General features: G+C 37.2%; 1 protein-coding gene across 4 annotated transcripts; it reads left to right on the forward strand.

Annotated features, from left to right (window-relative positions):
- The first annotated feature begins 17 nt into the window (after positions 1-17).
- On the forward strand, positions 18-11175 carry LOC124398739 (isocitrate dehydrogenase [NAD] subunit gamma, mitochondrial-like). 4 transcript variants are annotated; one of them, XR_006928112.1, is made up of 15 exons: positions 21-572; positions 664-765; positions 1185-1232; positions 2571-2668; positions 2737-2852; positions 2947-3007; positions 3534-3666; positions 3899-4032; positions 5475-5577; positions 5852-5998; positions 6095-6189; positions 6608-6668; positions 8171-8299; positions 8642-8681; positions 9580-11175. XR_006928112.1 is itself a non-coding variant. In XM_046869030.1 (14 exons), exons 2-13 carry the CDS (start codon positions 673-675, stop codon positions 8273-8275), a joined length of 1194 nt encoding a protein of 397 aa, XP_046724986.1. In that variant the 5' UTR covers positions 19-577; positions 664-672; the 3' UTR covers positions 8276-8299; positions 9580-11175. The 4 variants fall into 4 exon arrangements, 1 of the variants encoding a protein (XP_046724986.1); XR_006928111.1 differs by having other exon boundaries at positions 23-577; XR_006928113.1 differs by lacking the exon at positions 1185-1232 and having other exon boundaries at positions 18-577.
- The last annotated feature ends 11312 nt before the right edge of the window (positions 11176-22487 follow it).

Raw genomic sequence — 22487 nt, forward strand, 5'->3', positions numbered from 1 at the left:
AGAACATATTTGAACATATTTTCATAGAAATGTTCATATTTTTTTATTCCAGATATTTATTTGAGCTCAAAGCAGATCATATTTCTGTAGTTACGCATGCTGTATTTACATTAGCATGCAGAGTTTGCTTTGTATGGTGACACCTCAGCTACAGTTTACGCTTGTCTTTGAATTGGTGATGGGCCTGGGAACATTTTCAGACCCTATTTCGAGGGTTCTACGTAGTTTTTTTTATCACCCTTACAAAAATCATGTCTTCAGATTGCTAGAATGAAACTTTTAATGTTGTCAATTTAACTTGAGCACATTTAGCTGGTATTATCTCAAGTGACAATTGAAGAAGGAAAAAAAATTATTGTATATTGTAAATTTAACACGATTTATTGATTTATTTACCACAATAAAATACAAATAAATAAAATTAAACTAATTATGCGTTACAAAGCTAACAACCTTCCTTTGTCCTGAAACCAAGTTTATAAAAGTTGTGCCAGTAACAGCGAGAAGACGGCAGGTGGCGCTGGTGTAAAAGCCTCACACCAAGAGGCAAATAATCCTTCAGGACTGTCCTTGTACGGTTGGTAAAACGGCTTTACATTATTGCATGTTGTTTGGGCTGCTCACGGACTGTTTTGGATAGCTCACTTTTGCTTTGATCAACAGTGTATTCTGATGTTTGGAAGCCAGATGTCATCTGCGAGGTCAGTGCTGTCGCTCTCCAAGGTGTTCCAGCCCCTGGCCGGACTAAATGGCAACACGGTCAATGTAAGGCTTTTGTAATGATTCAGCACGTTGATGTCATGCTTTTCTATGTCTAATACTTCCTCATATGGATTCCTGGTGCGGCTATTGGGCCCCATGTGCACGCCATTGGTGTGGCTTTAATGCAGCCACGTCTGCAAGGTCAAACACTAGAACAAGCTGTTACAGTACTTCCTCTTCAAAACGCCAAAGAATCTGTTTAAGAGCTGACTGTTCCTTATCCACAAACCCACTCCAAACTGGTCAAACCGCATGCAAATGTTTGAGTTGTAAATGTTATCTGCTCCACCGTGCCACTGTATAGACTAATGTACTGCATCAAACTAGTGAAATTTTACCCCGAGACATAAAACTGCTGTTTGTTTTTTTCAACTTAATGTCAGTCTGCTCATGTCTGTCACTCTGTTATCTATAAATGACAGGTGCTGAGAGCAGTTATATGCAACAGGAGAGAGATGTCCTCTTATACTGTGAGTGTCCTGGCCATGTTCTGTTTTTTTTATACTTCTCTATATTTCTTCTCAATTGCACAGGGTGGGACACAGGAAAAAAATGGCCGACGAGACAGACAGACAGTCGGCAGACATAGCAAGGGGCTACGGCCTCCTCCAAAGAGCGTGGCACCAGTATTGGAGGCTACTTTTCCGTGACCTACCCTGTATATTAAGTTGTATACTTATGCTGAGAAGTGTAGTGGTCCATCACCAGATCATCCCCCACACACAATTATACGCTCATTTGCACCTACGAACAATTTGCAGAAGTCCCAAATTTGTTTTTAAATATGTGAAGAAATCCACATAGTTATATACAAAAGATGTATACAGTAACTTGGGCTCAAGCTTGTTCATGATATTGGATTGTAAATGAAACTGGAACACACACTGGCTTTTTAGCATCCTGTATCTCCCACTGCAGAGGTTCACACATGCCTCACAGCCAGAGGGGCCACTTTTGTGCGTTCATTTGTCTCCGTTTATCATGTAATCCGTTAGGACTGAATATTGATGAAGCATCAGGTAAATATTATTTAAAAAAAAACTGAATGAACACCCTGGCAAATTATGGTTCCCAGTGGATCTCAAAATTGCAGGAACTATTGAAGAGTGTTAATGAGTGTTAAACCAATGAGATGGATTGTTTTGCTTTTTTTTTTTATTGAATTGACAGCCAGTAAAACATGTAATTGGCCTTGCATGCATGCAATTGAACTATAATTGTATGTAAAAATCAAAATAAAAACAAATCAAAGATAAAATACGTACAAATCTAAAGTCTCGGTAGGTCATCCTAATATGTTTGCGGCTCAGGCTAATGAGTGGACTATTTTTTTTTGTTTCCATTTTCTAATGACTAACATGTTCTCTCCCATCACATTCACATCTACTCACCTACTAAATTATGCATCCTCCTCATCCTCTTCACTCCCTGGAAGGTTATTGTGAGTACTGTGTGTGGATGCAGTGCATTGTATGGGTTTATTATGAAGGTGTACTAAGCTTAAATGCTAAAGTTGTTGATGAAATAATAAAACTCAAACATTGAATGCTCTTTCAACATATAATAATGGATGCAGACATGTGCTACAGACTCAAAAATGAACACAGGCTGAAGTTTTGTGAAAACAAAACCAGAACTTTGATATGCAAAAAGTCTCTGTGGCACATGTGTGCAATCAGGTATTTGTGTTTTGTGTTGGCTTTCCACTCGTTCAACTAGAAATGAGAATATTTTTTCACTTATAGCAGTTTACCTATAGTATTAAGTGATTTTATAATCTGAGAATATCTTTCGTTTCCATATTTCAGCCCCCTCCTGCAAAATACGGAGGCCGACACACAGTAACACTGATCCCTGGAGACGGTATTGGACCGGAACTTCTGAGCCACGTCCGGGAGCTTTTCAGGTTTGGGAACAAGTATTACTTTTGGTCAGGGGAGATTTGGATAGTTTGACACATTTAGATCTTCACAGGTTCTGCTGCATCCCTGTGGATTTTGAGGTGGTGAATGTGGACTCCACAGCAACGTCAGAGGATGACATTAATAATGCTGTCACAGCTATCAGACGCAACGGAGTTGCACTGAAGGGTAGGCTAATGGTTGTGGAGGTGGACAGGTGTGAAAATATATCCTCTTACCTGGAAGTAGGTCTTATAAAGTGTTCATGCTCTCTATTTTTCAGGCAATATAGAGACCAATCACAAACTTCCACCATCTCACAAGTCCAGGAACAATTTGCTCCGGTAATATTAATGTGTCTGTTAAATAGAATTATGTGTTGAAAGGCTTCTTCGTCTTGTTAGTAAATTTAAAGTTCTGTCGTGGATAATACCACATGTAGTATTCACATTCTAAAAAAGTTTACAGTATGCCCATGATTCTGCCTTGCTTCAGTGGATAATCTCCTCTTGATGCTGTAGAACTGCTGCTGTAATCATAAAATGGTACAGTAGAGTAATGCAATTCATTTGTTTAATTTATAATTCTATAAACTTCTGTCACCCTGAAAAGTATGTTTTTATATGGAGTTTAGTTTTTCTTAAGGTTTCTTTCTCAGGTTATTTCAGGGAGTCTTTTTACCACTTTTAGCCCTTTTTTTGCCCTGTTGTATTTATATCCAGATATCTGTAAAAGCTCCTCTGTGATAGTTTATTGTCATATAGTTATACATATCAAATAAAACTGAATTAAGCCTAATTACAGCTTAAATGTTTTTTTCTGATTATATCCTAATTTCTATAATAAACTTTCCCTTATTTAAAACCCCAGAACATCCCTGGATCTATACGCTAATGTGATGCACTGCCAGACGCTCCCAGGTGTGCAGACCCGGCACAAGGACGTAGACATCATCATTATTAGAGAAAATACAGAGGGAGAATACAGCAGCTTAGAGCATGAGGTTTGTGCTAGTTTAGCTTTTTTCGTCTCTCTCTCATACACACACACACACACACACACGCACATGCACACGCACATGCACAGATGTGCCACTGCGAAGGTTTCTTTATATATAACAGTTAACTGAGTTAACAGTAAAACAAATAAATCAATAAACAAATATAAAACTGACAGTTTCACTGAATATTAATATGTTTTATATTAAGTATATTTAAATCTATTATTTTTTCCAGAATGTCCCAGGAGTCGTGGAGTGTCTGAAGATCATCACTCGGATAAACTCGTTACGGATTGCTGAATACGCCTTTAAACTTGCCAGAGAAAAAGGTCGCCATAGGGTCACTGCCGTACATAAGGCCAATATCATGTCAGTATCAATTTACAATAATTATGTTTTGTCAATACATATTTTTTTCTATTGAACAAAATAGTTAGTAGATTGTTAAATTATTCAATGCATAAATGTAAAAAATGGATTTTAGAGAGCTTCTATGCAGCCATTTGCTCGTTTATTTTCCTGCAGGGGAAACTAAAAACAGGAAATGTATTTATATAGTCATCTGGTACACAAAAGTAAAATTCTAATAATGATTCACATGTTTAAGGTAAAATGAAACACAACTACTCATTAAGTCTCATGGCCTTCAGTGATGTCCTATCTGAATCGACCAATTACCATCATTATGACACCATGACTATAGAAACCCGAATATTTCATGCAGTGAAAATGAATGCCGTTACTAAAGCAAGAAACCCAACGGACACAATTCAACAAGTCTCTTTTCGCTGCAGCCACAGCTGTACTGCATCATCTCTAGCAGAAGCATCAGTATTACTCTTATAAACTGAACTCGGGTTTTCCATGCATTTCTGTGCATTTTTTTAGAGCATTACAGTTTTCCTGGGGATACGAAGTGACTTCAAATTGGGTTTTTGTGCAAATTCTACGGAAAAGAAAAGCAACAGTACAAATGGTTCAAGAAAAAGCTTAACAATTGTTTTGAACTGTTTTGGCTGACCTTTCCCCACAAGGTCTAGCTGTTCTTGAAAAGTCTGTCTTGTAAATGTCCTTGTAAGTGTATCTGCAACCAAATCAGTTTCTTCTCCTCTGTCAGCCATTTTGGAATGAAAAATAGCTATTAAATCCAAACGAAAGTATTTTAACTTTTGCGGTTTGCTACAGATGTGGTTGGCAAGTTCTGACTCTCTCTTTGACCATCCAATCAAAAGATATGAAAATGCCAACGTTACTGGGTGCCTTCTAGATGGCCCCAAAGTGGTCAATTTGAAATCTGATTGGTAAAAGCAACAGCTTCAAGCAACATTAAGTTTAGGTTAAACATGCCCACAGTGCTGATTCTGAGGGATGAAGCCAGATTTCTTTGACCCAGGCAACATGTGATGTGACAGCTGATCTGAGGGATGAAGCCAGATTTCTTTGACCCAGGCAACATGTGATGTGACAGCTGAAATCTGATTGGATAGAATGTAAACTTACACTTGGTTGCACTGCTTCAACCAAAAAAATAAGAAAATAGATTACTGTGAATAATTTAATACATATTCTTTGGACAATAATATGTTTAAACGTAAGTCAGCGATTCTGATTATAGGGCAGCAGAAAAGACCTTGCTGGCCCTGATGGACTGCCATTGATTTATACCAATACAAAATGTGGACAACTCGAGAAAAATATTTAAGTAATTTACTATTTTACCCTTTACACAATGCGTACATAGAAACAGTGCCATTTCCAGGCTGATTTTATGGCATCTTGAGCCCTGTTTTGTTTGTCTTTGCTCTGTACAGGAAGCTGGGTGATGGTTTGTTCCTGCAATGCTGTAAGGAAGTAGCAGCCGGATACCCAGACATTACTTTTGACAACATGATTGTGGATAACACCACCATGCAGGTATCAGCTTACCAAGCGTGCCCTTTTAGATAATGAATATTGTTATGCACTGCATTTCTATACCGTACTGCACATTTTGGCTTTGGTTCAAATCTACTAGAATTTATTAAAGTGTGCATTAAGTTTGTGGAGCCTCAGCAGTTAGTTTTTCTCTGATGTAATGCAGAGAATAACATCTTGTTGAGATCCTACACTTGTCAGCTAGTGCTGGAGGCTAATGTAACAGGTGAGACATCACAATATGTTGTGTATGTGTTTATTTCTGTGCGTACAGCTCGTCTCCAAGCCTCAACAGTTTGATGTAATGGTGATGCCAAATCTCTATGGGAATGTGGTGAGCAATGTGTGTGCCGGACTCGTGGGTGGCCCAGGTTTAGTTCCAGGAGCCAACTATGGCAAGGACTACGCTGTGTTTGAAACGGTAAGAATCACACTTTATCAGTTGGTAAAAGTGTTTATAGATGGTTTATTGAAGATTTTAGATGTTCTCATAACATTTTTCTGCTTTGTACTGCAGGCCACAAGAAACACTGGGAAAAGCATTGCTAACAAGAACATTGCAAACCCTACGGCCACACTTTTAGCCAGCTGCCTCATGCTGGATCATTTAAAGTACATGAAGAGAAGCTGAATTTTGCATCTTTTGCTGATTTAAAGATGTAGTTTGTAATGTTTGTAATGCAAAAAACTTATTTATAATAATATGCCATGCAATGGCTCAGTCTGATATCTTAATTTCAAACTTCTATTTCCATTTTCTGGCCCAAAGAAAAATAGCTGGAAAATAACATAAAACAGAGCTGCCCAGCTTGACATTTTTCCTTTAGAAGGTAAATCATTAGGCACAGAGGGGGTAGGGCTGATGGTGGGGAAAATGGAAAGCTGTTATTATTGCAATTGCATTTTGCCTAATGGCAAAAACCTAAAGATTACAAACTGCTTCTTTAGCCATAGTCTAAAGTCATGTCCTTTCTAAGTGGTTGTGTTATGTTATTTTAATGTTTATTTCTGTTGTATATTTCTCTTATAGACTTCATGATTATGCCAGTATCATTCGGAAAGCAATCCTTACCACCTTATCTGAGACCCAGGTATGATGAAATCTCATTAGCTAGAAATAATCACTCTTGGTTAAATAGAATGTGGAGTAGAGTCTGTTAGACAGACCCATTGTATGACTGTTTAATGCAGGAATACCTTTGTTGTCAACAGCCAAACAAGATTTGGTGTGCAGTTTCCCATAAATCTTCAATGGATATAAATTGTTTCCACTCCCTTCTTCAAAACTGCACATTTTTGTGTTGAACAATTCATCATAAATCATCTCAGAGGCTTTTCTTTTCATTAGTGGGATCTAGCAACAAACAAGTGAAAAACAAATAGAAGCATAATAAAAAATGTTGATATAAAATCTGGTTGGACATCATGCGAATTCCCAGTCCATCTGCAGTTTTAATAGGATTGTGTGCACTTTTTATTATTTTTATATGCACCACAAGTTTGTTATAAGATTAGCCAGGAGCCAAGACACTGTTGGTTTCTGTGTGTAGAGTATCACGCTGGGCAAACAATTCATGCCCTTCCACAACAATGGTACAGAGCAGATGATGTGCCAAAAACATTAGTATCATGGTGCTGTGTGTGTGTGTGTGTGTGTGTGTGTGTGTGTGTGTGTGTGTGTGTGTGAGAGAGAGAGAGAGAGAGAGAGAGAGAGAGTGTCCAGTACATCCATGTGCATTGAGAGTATATTGAGTTAATACAGTAGGTGAGAATGTGGGTAGACTGTCCTATGAGTGTATGCTGGTTCAGACCATTTAATGGCTCTGGAGTAGAAACTTTTCCTCGGTCTGGTGGTGCAAGCATTGATACACCTGTAGAACATTCAAGAAGCCAGGATTGGGATGAAATGTTGGGATGAACAGGTACAATCTTGGAGATAGTGGTTGCTCTGCAGAGGCTGTGGGTACACTAATAATTACTATAATGCATAAAAAAATCCCAGTATCTACCCTCTTTTAATTTGAGTGTCCTTTGACCTGGACATTTATGGTTACATGTCTCCAAAGATCACATTTCTAAATCAGATGAGAATTATTTTTAAGATCGTAAATATGTCAACAAATTTATATATATAAAAAAAAATCTAATGTACTAAAGCTTGTTTCCATTGCAGTGCTCTATTAATTTATAGCTGTGGATAAAGTCTGCCCTTTTTTTTGGCATCCTTATTCATTTGTGCAATCTCTGTATCCAAAATTATTCAAAGGCTTGCCCTTTTTAAAAGCAACTAACCTGTGATATAGTCCTGTACATGCTAAACTCTGCGATTTTTCCATTTTCCTGCACACGTAATATACTTATGTAGATTTATGTGAGGACAGTCTCTATTCAGACTTAAGAAGTAGAAAGTGATAGCTCAATCCCATTAGCACCAAAAAGCTGTTTTTCCTACAATGGCTCAGTTGTATAAATAAGATAATTGTAATTTGGTCTGGATAAAGGGATCTGCCAAATGCCGTAAATGTAAATATTTAATCTTTACTAAGAAAGATATATTTTTACCTCATTTATTTCCCTCCCTCTTCTTTTGCAGTTACACACCGCTGATCTGGGGGGACAGGGTACAACGTCTGAGGTGGTGCAAGCCATAATGCAGGAGGTTCAGAGAAGCAAACTGCATACCTCAAAATCCATCTGAATGAGCCTGTAACCTGAACCTCAGGTAGAAAAAAAAAATCCCTCTCTAACACTCTTCACAATTAGAATGCAACATTATGTAGTGTAATATTAGTATTATTATGATTATGAACAGATTTATATCAATACACTCATTCTAATGTGCAAGAACTTAAATGTGGTCTTCTCTAGCAGATGCTCCACATGAAGGGATCCTTAAAAGGATTTGTTTTTTATGCAAGTGTTGAGATTTCTGTGAGAAGACATTTATGTGGCTTTTTTGGAAAGACCAGTGTCAGTGCTATAAATTAAACTACAGTTGTACCTTTAAATTGTCCAACGTGGTAAAGTCTTAGAGAAGGTGTTTTTTTCCCCCTTCATCTTACAGGCTTCAAGAGAGAGAAAAAAAAACGAGAATCTATTGTGATGTAAGTGATAACAGGAATTTATGTTCCACAACATTAAAATCCATAACCATAAACAGATGCAAACGTGCATCATTCTAAAAGAAAATGTCAGCATTGCTTTTATCGGTGGCATACAAAGAATAATACAGTGGTACCTCGACCTACGAGTGAATTAATGTACGAGTCGTCACTCGGTCGATTTTTTGCTTTGTTACGCAAGCAAAAAATTGAGGTACGAGCTCGAGACGCCACTGCTAGATGGCGAAGAGAAGCCAGAAAGTGAAGACTGTGACGAAAATTAAGATAAGCAAAGAAGAAAAAGTAAAAACCTAAAAGTTCAGGGAGACGTAGTGTACAGTAGTGATAGAGAGTAGCAAAAAACGAGTTTTCCCTCCTCCTCCGCCTTTCTCCTCTACCCTTCACCTCCTCCAGCGTCTATGTTAGCTCAAGTCGTCTCATCTCCAAGGTAAAAACACTGTATAAAACCTATTATATCTTTAGATACTCTTTCTATTAAGTTTTTTTTTACAAGATTTGTTATTTAGAAATGTATTTACTTATTTAATAACATGAAACATAAAAACGGGGTGGCATTTTTTTAGGGTTGGAACGGATTAAGTGCATTTAAAGTATTTTAAATGGGGAAAAATTTATTTAAGGTGTGAGCAAATTGAGCTATGAGCTCGGCCACGGAACGAATTGAACTCAAGGTCAAGGTACCACTGTATACTTCAAGGTGTGGTTACCTATATGAAGTACGAAGGCTACAGTGTACGAGCACAGTTTCATTACTAATGTGTTGCTTATTTCAGAAAGCTAAATGATGAAAACTAAACTCTCATGCACATCAACCAGAGCTTTAATTCTGTAAATGCTAAAAATAATCACATATTGTTTCTGTTCTTTATTCTTTTTATAGGTGGACAACATCAATCTACATATACTGCAAGATCGGATGAAGCTCATGGGTGTATGTGTGTGGTTGTGCGTGTTGCTTTACAACATTAAGCCAGAATATTTTTTAATTAAATTGACTTCGAGCTGTTATTATCAAGCTTTATTATGCAAAACTGTGACAGTGATTTAAAATTAGCTAAGTGTTTTTTTTTTTTTTTTACAGTTAAATATCCAAAGTTTACTCAAAAGAACTATTGCTGCATATGACTTAATTCTGAAATGGAAAGTGGGCAAACTTGGAATGACATAAATTTCGACCTCTGCACATTCAAGATATAAAGTAGGAAAGAAACAAAGATGCCTCAGTGTTTTAAACACCTTTTGTTAAATGTGACGTGTGATTTAAAATGACCTTTATAGTCAGTGTTATAGATATATACAGTATGTGAATTTTGACTGATAAAAGGCAAGCAAAGTATATATTATATAACTCATTTAAAAGTAAAGTGCTACTTTGCTGGTTGTCGATGTTGTAAGCATCCATGTCACTTTCTGAACTCCGTTATTTTCAAATAGGAATTCTGATTTAAGAGCGTGTTTTATTTTGGTCTGTTTTTATCCTTGTTTATATTATTTTCCTTTGTGGTACGAGCGTACAAGTGTGAATACGTATTTCATAGTACATAACACGTAATACACGTACAACAAACATACAAGACACTCCTGCTACAAGGACTCCTGCACCTTTTATAAAAATATACATTTACACGATTATACAAATGGCCCATATTGTACATTTACACATCGCTGTAAAACTTTTAATTAAGCCTGGGACTCTTAGGTTCAGTCACCAGTGTGCAGGTGATGGGGATCTGCTGATTAGTCATGGAGAACGGTGTCTTTTTATAAATTGGAGAGATAAAAGTTGCTCACATTTGTCTCATTTTCATTTGTCAAAAAAAATCTATTCAAGGTTTATTGTTAGGTTTATTAGGGATATACAGGGAAAATGATTACTGGGTTTATAACTGGATGTGTGATTTCTGTGTAAACTGTTCTGTTGATCAGTTAATTCAGGACCAACAAACACTGCAATTTTTAAACACAGACATGTTACCCATGTGAGACAGGTTCCCTTTTCAGTCTGGTTCCTCTCCAGGTTTCTTCCTCAGACCATCTCAGGGAGTTTTTCCTTGCCACCATTGCCACTGGATTATTCCTAATGGATAAACTTATAGGGACAAATTAATGAATTTAAAATGTATATTCTTAATTATTAATGTCTGTATAGCTGCATTTCACAGTGAAATTGTCCACTGTGAAATGCACTATACAAATAAAATTGAATTGAATTGAAAGTTTTTATCGATTGATTGTTAGACAAGCAGATGTCAAACCAAACCTGTTACTGTGATGAATGAGTGATGTTTTTTGTATGAGGATATCAGATATACTGTACATGCTCAGCCTTTTCACTTTCATAATGCTGTTACTAAAACCCATTAGGTATCTTCAGGAAAATTCATAAACCCTCCTATCTGTAACATTACTAGAATATGTTTATTGGAACCTGTCAGTTTCCAATACTGTTAGTACTGTGAATAAAATTTAAGCAAGAGTTTTGTTTTGTTTTTTTTGCAATAAATACTCCTTACCTCAAAATATACATATAATCATCTTTTTCTTTTGGCAGGTCTCACCACAGTCCTATAAACTTTCCCTTTTACTCTTGCAGATACCCTTCTATCAAAAATCACTCCTGTCACTCTTCTCCACCCACTCCACCCTGCCTGCACTCTTTTCTTTACTTCTCTAACACACTCTCCATTACTTTGCACTGAACATTACAGGTACCTGAACTCCTTCACCTTCTCTACCTCTTCTCCCTGCAACCACATCACTCCACTGCCCTCCCTCTCATTTACACACATGTACTCTGTCTTACTCCTACTGACTTTTATTTCCCTTCTCTCCAGTGTGTACCTCCACCTCGTCCGTCAACCTGTCCATCACCACTGCAAACAGGAAAGGGTTCAGAGCCGATCCTTGATGCAGTTCAACCTTCACCTTAAACCCGTCTGTTGTTCCTACTGCGCACTTCACTGCTGTCATACTGTCCTCATACATGTCCTGCACCACCCTCACATACTTCTCTGACACACCTGACTTACTCATACAATACCACATCTTCTCTCTCAGCACCCCGTCGTACACTTTCTCTAAATCCACAAACACACAATGCAACTCCTTCTGACCTTCTCTATACTTCTTCATCAACATTCTCACAGCAAATAATGCATCTGTGGTGCTCTTCCTTGGAATGAAACCATACTGTTGCAAACAGATGGTCAACTCTTCTCTCAGCCTGGCTTCCACTACTCTTTCCCATAACTTCATGGTGTGACTGATCAACTTTATTCCCTTGTAGTTACTGCAGGTCTGCACATCTCCCTTATTCTTAAAGATCGGTACCAGCAAACTCCTTCTCCATTCCTCAGGCATCTTATCACCTTCCAAAATCCTGTTAAACAATCTTGTTAAAAACTCCACTGCCTCTCCTAAACATCTCCACGCTTCTACCTGTATGTCATCTTGTCAAACCGACTTTTCACTCTTCATCCTCCTAATCACTGCTCTCACTTCCTCCCGTTTGATATGAAGTATGTTTTGTGTATTCACAGGTTAACCATCGCCAGTAGGTGGTGCTGAAATCCAGCCATCAAACGAAAGCAAGCTTAACCAATCAGTGCAGAAGCTTACGCAACCGTATAAATGTATACATCTGTATGCACATATGGATAAAATTATGCTCAGGCATGAACAGTGCATATTTATCACGGTGGTGTTAAAGCATCTTGACAACTGCCCAACTCTTTGCTCAGAACATCGTCTATAAAAATGCTATTTGGAAAAAAAAGCATGTTTCTATAAAATTCTATTTTAAAAGCAGCAAGTACCAGAGATTTAAGTTCCAAATGATCTTGCATCCAGGGGATTTTAAATATAGATCATATAAATATTAGGGCTGTCAAAATGAACGTGTTAACGCAAATTTATTTTAACAGCAATCATTTTATTAATGCACGACTCATGCAGCACGCATTTCTGTTTGATCATTTTTATTTAAAAAAATTATTTAATATAACAGAGGCGAAATTAAAACCTTTAACGCAACACACATTTATTTATGATGTTCTTTTTTTTTCTTTTACTTAAATATATATATATATATATATATATATATATATATATATATATATATATATATATATATATATATATATACATATATAAGCTCAGTGAAAAGTAAATTTGTAAACAGTAAATATTTGTTTTACTGATGCGCCAAGTCTCAAATCAAGCACCAAAATCCGCCATGATGCACACGTCCGGCAATTAAAACCGTCCATGAGAAAACATAGCAAAGTTCTGTTTGGTGTCCTGATGATTTATGTAATTTAAAACACCATAATTACTTTAAAACATTTACAGGTATATTTTGTATTCATGCTCTATGTTGAGTCTGGTTTCACTAATAATAAACATACATTTGCATGAAGTATCCATATTTGTCGATGGCCTTGTTAGAGTATTAAAAACATAAAAAGTATTAATTGGAGGTACATTAAGAAAAGATAAAAAATGTACCATTAGGTTGCGTTTGATCACAAGTTAACTCATGATAATTATGCGATTAATAGCGATTAAATATTTGAATTGTTTGACAGCTCTAATATATATAGAGCTTTTAGAATGTCTGGTGCTTTTTTGGTCTATGCCAAAATGCTATTAAAAGCAAAATGATTTAATCAATTTGAAACGTTTAAAAATAAAGCAGGAAAGTGTTTCTCTTCAATAGTGTTAGGTCATAATGAGCTCAGGCAAATGTTTCAGTCTGTGAAATAATACAATAAAGATTTAAATCTTAGTCACTTTCAAAATTAGTCATATTAAATGCACACGTAAACCAGACAAGTTTTTTAGTTGTACCTCATTTGTTTAAGGTACAACAATATCTATTATCATCTATTATCAATTGGTTTGGGATATGTAAGGGTTATTTATATAAAGTGTTTTTGTCTGCTACAAACATGCATCTGTTGAAATAGAATTAATAGACTAAAAGATAAAAGTTTTTAAATGATTACAGACTAGTAGATATAGCTTAATGTTTAAAAAGATCCGGAGTTAAATCTGAATCTGTCAGAGCTCAGTGGTTAGCATTGTGATTTTAATCGCAGGTCTACCAGAGATTGATTTCTCTTGGGTTGAGAAAAGCCATCACTTTTTCCTAGATTTTTTTATTTTGCTTAATTTTAAGACACATTGAAGCATTAAAAGGAAATATGTACACATGAACATATGTAGATGTTTAAGGATAAGAAATGGCACACATTTTATATGAGATTGGGATCGTTTATGCACCTTATTTTTTGCTATAAATGTCAATGAAAGTTAATGATGTATATGTATTATGTAGTATACAGTCTGAGAATGTCACCATCATCGTGTTGTATTGGGCAACTTGGGAACACAATGATCAATAATCAGAGACCGATACTCATTATATACATTTAAATGAACAATATGTTTATTAAACATGCGGTTAAACAATATCAGTGGATTTTCTTTTGTTGCTCCATCAATATTTTTTCTTTTCACACAATTTTGTGACTACTGTGTGTGAAATTCCCAGGTGATCAGCAGTTCTTAAAATACTTGAACCATCCCATATGAAAGAAACATCCATGGCATGGCAAGAGATTACACTTTTTTCCTAGTTTAAGTGTTTGATGCGAACATTACCTGGAACTCTTGACCTGTAGCAGCAGAATTTGGCTGATGGTCTAATCACATAAATGAAATTCAATCGGACAAAATGAACCCATTTGTAATAATGTAAGCAATTAATGCTGGCCCAGGATAACAATTTTAAAATCACTGTCTGTATGCTTCTGGACAGACAAGAGATGATTTCCTGAAGTTTGTTATTATTTAAAATTCAATAATAACAATACATAAAAATTAATTAATTAAATTTACAATGCCTGTCAAAAGTTTGGAAACACCTAGTCTTTTATTGTTTTTGGGACACATGCATGTTCTTTTTTTTTCTATGTTACAAACTCAAAAACACACAAGAAGTGGAAAGTGAATGCCTGAAAGAATGTTCTATAGACAGATGGGTCCAAATGTGACAATAACAAAAGAGCTTATGTAAGATAGGGAACAGGATAGAAGATGTTAGCAGACTACCTCACACCCACAGACAAGCATGGAGGTGGAAGCTTAAACATTTGGGGTTGTTTCGGAGCAGGGGATGTGGACACTCAGTCCAGGTGAGAGGAATACTGAATGAACATTGCTTCCATTCCATACTTCAACACCTTGCAATTCCATCTGGACTGCGGCTAATTAGAACCAACTTCACCATTCAACAATGACCCAAAAGTGACCTGAAGCATACGCCCAAGCTCTGTCAGCCTTATTTAGAGCGCAACCAGCTGGAGTCTTCTCTATTATGGAATGGTCTGCCCAGTCATTAGACTTACATTTTATTTAACTGCTCTGGGATGAACTGGATCGCAAGGTCAAATTGAAGTTTCTAACTAGTAAAGAAAATCTCTGGTAAGTTTTACAAGAGGCATGGCAAAGAATTCCAGCTGAATGTTTGGAAAAACTAACTGTCCAAATGCCAAGCGTGTGTAGAGCTATTATTCATGCTACAGGAGAATTTTTTACTGAAAATACACTTTAAAATCTGTACATTTATGCATTTCTTTGCTTAAAGTAAAACTTGTATATAAACAAAAGGAACATGCATGTGTATCTCAAAAACGATAAAAGACTTGGTGTTTCCATACTCATGTTATCCATGACAGACCCTGTATAAAGTAAATGTCATCAAAATAAGCATCCTAAACCTGTGTGAAACTTGAGTACGGAACTGTTTAAACTACTGTAATCAAAGTTATGATACAGAACCGCATAGAGAGTCTTTGAATGAACAAAAAGGGCCTTGGTTCCTCAAGCTAATTTGAGTGCGTTTTTCCTAATGAGAAGTCAATTGAGTTGAGGTAAATAAGGACACTTTGTCTTTGCTACCACGGGGATGCCAGAGAAAAAGTGGCATAAGAAAGGAAAAACAGTTTGCTGTATAAAGGACAGAGTGCTCGATGAGAAAAGACCCATGAAGTGTGTTGTTATTGTAAGGATTTTTACAATCCTTATTTATAGCTTTTTTGCTGACACACTTTCTTGCATGTTGGCCTCTTTAAGCAAATGTTTGAATGTCTTTCTCCAACCAAAACACAGAGTAGATTGGTCCCAGGAGGGTGGGGGTACTTTCCTGGAAACATTACACACCTGAGAATGAGATGAGTTTTATAGTGAACTTTATAGTGAGCTAAACAGGAAAAATACTTAAAGATGACATGATCAGAAAGGGAGAGAAATTGTATACACATTTAGTTGAACACACAGTAATATATGAGAAAGTGTCGAAACATATGTATTTCTTTAACAATCCTATTAGAAAATATTGATATTCCTATCTCAGGTTGACACTCTGGAACAGTAGGTGATTTAATATAGATTGTTGTATAAAGTGTACTTGTGTGTGGGGTGCAAAGTGCAGCATGGTGATGAAGGTTGCATTCCATGCACTAAATGTAATCAGAATCTCCAACTCCCACATGAGCCATCACAACTACTGCCATTTTTTCCAGCTTTCTCTTACCCACCAAATACTGGAGCTGATGAAAATTCCTGTTCTCTGATTGCAGATCCACACCAGATCCGCCCTAAACAGGCTATTTTTCCAGCTTTATCCTTACCTATATCAAATTGCAGGGATAAAAAATCGAGTACAGCAGCTGTCCTTGGCCAATGCAGGAAGACACTGAGCTACTTGCTTGTAAAGATCATTGTAAAAGTTTATTCATTCTTCCCACACTCATGTTACACTATGTATTTACGTGCGTGTTTTTTTAATTTGCATTAACATGTATATTATAGCACTTTAATGCACGCACAAATGCAAATTTAGACACACATTCACACACAACAACTTGTGTACTATAATGCCACGCAGCCCACTGCTGATTATGCATTGCTGAATGGTCGTTTGCCACTTACCTTTTGCAATGTCCCATCATCCCTCAGCAGCAGTGGGGCTCAAGATCTTTAGAGTTTAAATATATATGTATTTATATTGTTTTCCAGTGTCTAAATAGTATTCCATGCCTTTGTGCCATGAGTTCTCTGGGACAGGCTCCAGGCTTCCTTGTGACCCTGTGTAAGACATGCAATATAAAAAAAAAATGCATGGAATGTTAGAGGGATGTTGTACACAATTGTGTATTGCACTTACTGTATTTAATGAAAGCACCTGTAAGCTAAAATAATTATTTGTGTGTACTAGCACACTCAGCCAACAAGGCTGTTTCTGAGTTCTGATTCTAATATCAGGGAAACACCCAAGATCTGTGTGAACCCAGCAATCCAGTCACCCGGAGAGCGAGATTAGAGAGTGTGATTTGACTTTTTGCACGTCCTGGACCTCTCCCAGGCCCCCCTCTTTCCCTAAACAGCTGTTGCCTTTTCTGTGCCTCTTTCCCTACCTGCACAGCTTCCTCTTTCTTGCTCCCTCTCAAAATGCTTGCTGTCATTCCATCTGTCTTATTTTTTCCCCAGCCCAGATTCAAGGCCCCAGTCCCTCCAGGTGTGCTATGCCTATAAACCTCTCCATGATCACCCGTTCTGTTCATATTGGAGCAGCATGCTGTCATCATTGATTTTGCTTTGGATGCCTTTCACTCATGCAGGCTCGCACGCAGAGGAGAAGCACTCGGTCCTCTTCCTGGAATTTCGAGGGGCTATTTTCAATTGAAACACAGTTTAAAGTTATTGCTTATGCTTGTATAAATAGGTTTCAGAGGGTAGCTGACAAAGTAAGCCACAAACTAGTTGCCAATGTTTATGTGTCCGTGTTTTTGTGGGTGTGTGTGTGTGTGTGTGTGTGTGTGTGGTTGTGGGGTTCATGGGTATGTGTGTGTGTCTCATTAGTTATATTGGAAGAATCCAGCTGTAGTTATGTGTTGGCAAAAAGAGCAGACACCTGTTCCATCATGTCTTTGATGCAGCAAAGAAAAAGAGTTCCAAGATCTAATTTTGATCACGAGTTTGGCATGTACTTGAAAGTTATGTTGCTTTTTTTGACTGTGTGTGTTTGTGTGTGGGGTGTGTGTGTGTGCACGTGTCTGTGTTTGTGTACAGCTTAAGTACATCCTTTATGCAGGTTGCTTGTGCTTGCTTCAGGCCAAAGTCATTTCAAACATTCTTAGACTATGACCTGTCTGCACACATTAGCAATCCGTATGATTTACTGTACACACACATGTAGCTCACACTTTTTTTCCTCCTCCTATAATCAAAGCATGTCTTGCCCTCCACTACCCATCTGGTTTTCCTTCTGTCATTTTATAAAAATTCCTTCCTTTTGGTAATGCTGGAAACTTTTCCTTCCATTTACTTCATTAATAACCAAATGTTTCATAAAGAAAAGCATTCAGATAATACGTTGCCTCTGGGATTAATTACTTCCTCATCATCACACCCTGCTTTGCCTCATTCTCATTCCTTATCGGGATTTGTTGTCCACTCATCTGTTGTCCATTGACCAGCTTTATTTGCCGATCTTGTGCATTCCTCTGAATTTCATACCAGTGCTCCTTCCACCTGCACAGGACATGACTTCAACTCACTTGAGTCTTAAAGATTTAATGTGGGACTAATTCTTCATTAAATTCCTCATTTAATGAAAGACTAATTCCTCATTTGTAGTGCTGTAACACAATATAACAAGGCAATATAACAAGGCAATATAACAAGGCGTAGCATTACAAAGAGAAAGGCATTTCGCATATGGAGGGTGAATACAATTTTACTGAAGCAAGGTCCAAACCTCTACACTACAACCGCAACTGTGCCACCTACATCATCTGGAGCAGTTCAGAATCAATATTTGTCTAATAACACGACAAAAACATAAAATACAGCCTACTTACCAGAGATGCATTCTCATAATTTGCTGTAATCCAGTGGTACGGCTTGTATTCACTGATCTCGAACAAACCCTTTCCTGGGCTGAGACAAGCTAGCTAGCTTTGGGGTTGGCTGACCTCCTCATGATGTCTAGCTTTTCTTCACAATGGATTTTTAAATATGTCCAAAACCAAATCAATTTTTCTTCCTCCGTAAGCATAAAAAAGTCTAACTAAAATGTATTAATGTGTGCAGAGCGCTACAGACGTGTTTCGACAGTCATACTTGGCTGTAACAGATTCACTCTGACCAACCAATCAGAGGACGGAAAAAATGTTGACGCTATTCTGGGCCAGCTAGCTGCCCTGTGAGGCAAATATGAAATGTATTTGTAAAAAAACAGACCCATTGCTAATAGAGACTAAGGTAAAAAGGCCAGCAGGACAGACTTTGAAGGCCCTGGGCAGATTAGATTGACATGGCAGCACATAGATGCTGAAATCTGATTGGACAAAAAACATCCACATACAAGTACTGGAAGCAGTGCAGCCAAGAGAAATGCTACGAAATGAAGAGAATAGACTGTGAGATTAAATTAATACAATTTCATGGAACAAATATTAGAATTTAGGTTGTAAATTTCGGCCAGTGCTTCTGATCGGGTTTATGCTATCAGAGAAGGCTTTGCACTGAAGTGGAATAACATCACTTTCCACATGATACCAATTTATTCTGGCCTTCAGGCTGGAAAATTAAATAAGAAATAAAAAAAACACCTGTGTTTCCTTTCTAAATGGATGTTGTTTAATCCTTTAGTGAGTGTGTTGAGTGAGACTGTCTCAAATGCTTTATTCACGTCATCTTCGTAATGAGCCTTAAATTTTAATCCAAGTTGAATCCAGCAATTACTAAGTGCAATAAGGTAATTAGAGGTATTCAGAGATCGAGAGTATTTTCAGTCATTAGTGTCATAGCAATCAAAACAAAACATCTGGACCTGGTAATGTAGGCACTCTTTGAAAAAACATGGTGGCTGCACATTTGTATCCTGGTGTTCTGTTCTCAAGAGTATTATATTTTGCTGACCTGCAATGTGCAGGTTAGTCAGCGCTATTAACATTGATCAAGCATGCAGAAGGCTTTAAAAGAAACAAGTTTCAAATATCGAAAGGTCTACTGTTGTGTGCATTAATATAGTGTACCATGTGCAATGAAAGTATAGCATGCATGCCCTGTAATCACATAACAATAAACTTAAATGATCACCGTCTACATTATCTGCATTAGTGCCACAGAATTACAGAAAAGCATAAAGGTCAGGGACAAAATGCTACATGATGCTGCAAACAAAAGACCAATCATTGTTTATCCAATTTCCAACCATCTAGTTTTGATAAACAGAAGCCCACTGTGGCCCACTGGCCATTCTCATTCACATGGCATATCCAACCACAGAACTGCTACCATAGATGTAGTTGCATGATTTAATCCCCTACACTCCTGCAACATCTATGGCAGTTAATCACATGAAAGGACAGGTGTATAAAACTGTAGGGATTTATTTATCAATTTAGAATTCATATTCTTAGACTGTTTAATTCTTTAAATCTGCTTTGTGACAATGTGCATCATTAAAAGTTGATTGAGTGTAAAACGTAAAATATAAACAATGTATTTGCACTGTACAGTTACAGTGTATGACACAATGCAATCAGCATGTGTTTAGGAATCTTATTATTTTAAAAGCTGTCCTTGAACCCAGGACATGTCTTTGTCCTGATGGATGAGACTAATTACCAGAAAGAAACAAACTGTGAGTGTGCTTGATATTTGCTTCCACTTCTCTTCCTTCAATGCTTTCAGCCAGAGATTTTATTCCTCAGACCAATTATTTGTGTTACCGAAAAGGCTTTCTATTAAATGAAAATTTATCGCAGGAGAGATGCACAAACATGAAAATGCTTTCAAAGCTCACAAACAGTTCCACTTCCTTTCCCAATTAGGAGCAAAAATATGTAAGCCTTGATCTTTTAATTTCCATGTAATATTGGATGGATACATGCAGTATCCATGTAAAATTAGCCCCAACCTTGACCAAGGGAGCGGTCATTTTTAGGTCATTAAACCTTGAATTCATGCATATTTGATAAATAGCTCTTCCGTGCACAACCTCAAAGCAGTGACAGCATGGCTCAGGCATGATAGGTCAGGCTTATACTATCTATAAAATACACTTATTCACCAACCTTATGCACTGAATCGTGTGACAAACCTAGAAGTTATACTCAAACTTAGATTTTATATTAATGTATAAATATTTACCAATCAAATCCTGCTGGTTTTATTTTCAAACATAAGAATTTATTGGAACCAGTGTCTAATAGTCTGCCTGTTAGAGAAAGATCTGCTTTCCAGTCTCTATATTTCCAATTTACATGTTTTCTCTTGTAACCCAGCTTGTATTTCATATGTTGTCAAGACAACATGGCTAGACATAATAGAGCGGTGAATGTGAATCTGATTAATTGACAGCGCTTTTGCAACCAGGTGACTAAAAATGCTGTACGGTGTAGCGTCTCCCATATATTGATGTAAATCTCCACTTTGGACCATGAACCGCAAAGACCCAAGTAACAGAATCTAATCAGGACATGACACAGCAAGACAAAGTGAAGGAAATGAAGGAAATCATTTCTACCTTTTTCAATGAATGCTGCAGATGCAAACAGCGGACCCTCCTAATGAAGTACTTCCAATGCTCCACTCAACCCAATCACACCCAGCAGACGGCCTCACACGAAAGCAACAGCGCACACAGCCTGGGTCATTCAGTTAAACCTCCAAAGGCTTCCAGGGAACTGACCGATTAGAATGGATCTCCATCTATCCTGATTGGTGCTAATGATGATAACTAAAGGTTTATTAATTAAAATTAAGTCATCTGGAATTATTACCAAAGGCTACTCAAAGGACTCCAGAGGAAAAAGTGTCTTTATCACTCTTGAAAAGTGGCCTATCTATAGCTTGATGTGGCATGCAGCCTCAACAGCAGCTGTGTTTTCTCAGCCAGAATGGTTTGAATGTAGGCAGTGAAGCTTACATGGTTTATCTAGGTGTTGTATGTGATGAGAGATCACTTGTCTCCCCTTCACTGTTAATCTTTTAATCATTATCATCTTCATTCATCTCTCTGGCTCCCTGCTCAGCTGCCCTTATGCTTCTCCAGATTTATACACCTACAGTGAACCATCTGGCTCTTAATTATATGTGAATGCTGATATAACTAAATCCAAACCAAAAATGACAAATGACCTACTAAGGGGTACGTAATGTAATATAGACATTTATATACACTGACTCAAGTATAGTGACATACACTTACTGTCCACTTTTATAATAAAAACACCTGCACATTTATACATTATCCTCTCAGCCAATCATGTGGAAACAATGCAATGTATTATGTCATGCAGATAAAGGTCAATGGCATCTGTTTATCAGTTCACATCAAACATCAGAATGGGGAAACTGTGTCATCTCTGTGATATTAACCATAGCATGGATGATGTGCCAGATGGGCTGGTTTTTATCATTTCAGAAACTGCTGGTCTCCTGGGAATTTTACATACAACAGACTGTAGAGTTTAAACAGAATGTGACTGAGTGACAGATCTTCGAGTGGAAACGTCATTTTGATAATAATAATAAATAATAATTCCTGGCAGCTCCAAAACAAACTGACCTCTCACCTTTCTTATCATCAACACCACTGTGCTTTTCCACTCACAGAACTGTCACTTACTCATTTTGTTTCTAGAGACTGTTGTGTGTGGAAATCCTGCATAAATAAACAGGTTTACAAGTGTTGCTATGTGTCTATAATCA

This window comes from Silurus meridionalis, chromosome 16 (assembly GCF_014805685.1).
Source record: "Silurus meridionalis isolate SWU-2019-XX chromosome 16, ASM1480568v1, whole genome shotgun sequence".
Lineage (NCBI taxonomy): Eukaryota > Metazoa > Chordata > Actinopteri > Siluriformes > Siluridae > Silurus > Silurus meridionalis.

Coding starts and splice junctions, on each gene's coding strand:
- LOC124398739 (XM_046869030.1), top strand. CDS start 673: ATGTTTGGAAGCCAGATGTCATCTGCGAGGTCAGTGCTGTCGCTCTCC. Junction 5,578..5,851: donor TGGATAACACCACCATGCAG/GTATCAGCTTAC, acceptor CTGTGCGTACAG/CTCGTCTCCAAGCCTCAACA. Junction 6,190..6,607: donor CTCATGCTGGATCATTTAAA/GTACATGAAGAG, acceptor TTTCTCTTATAG/ACTTCATGATTATGCCAGTA.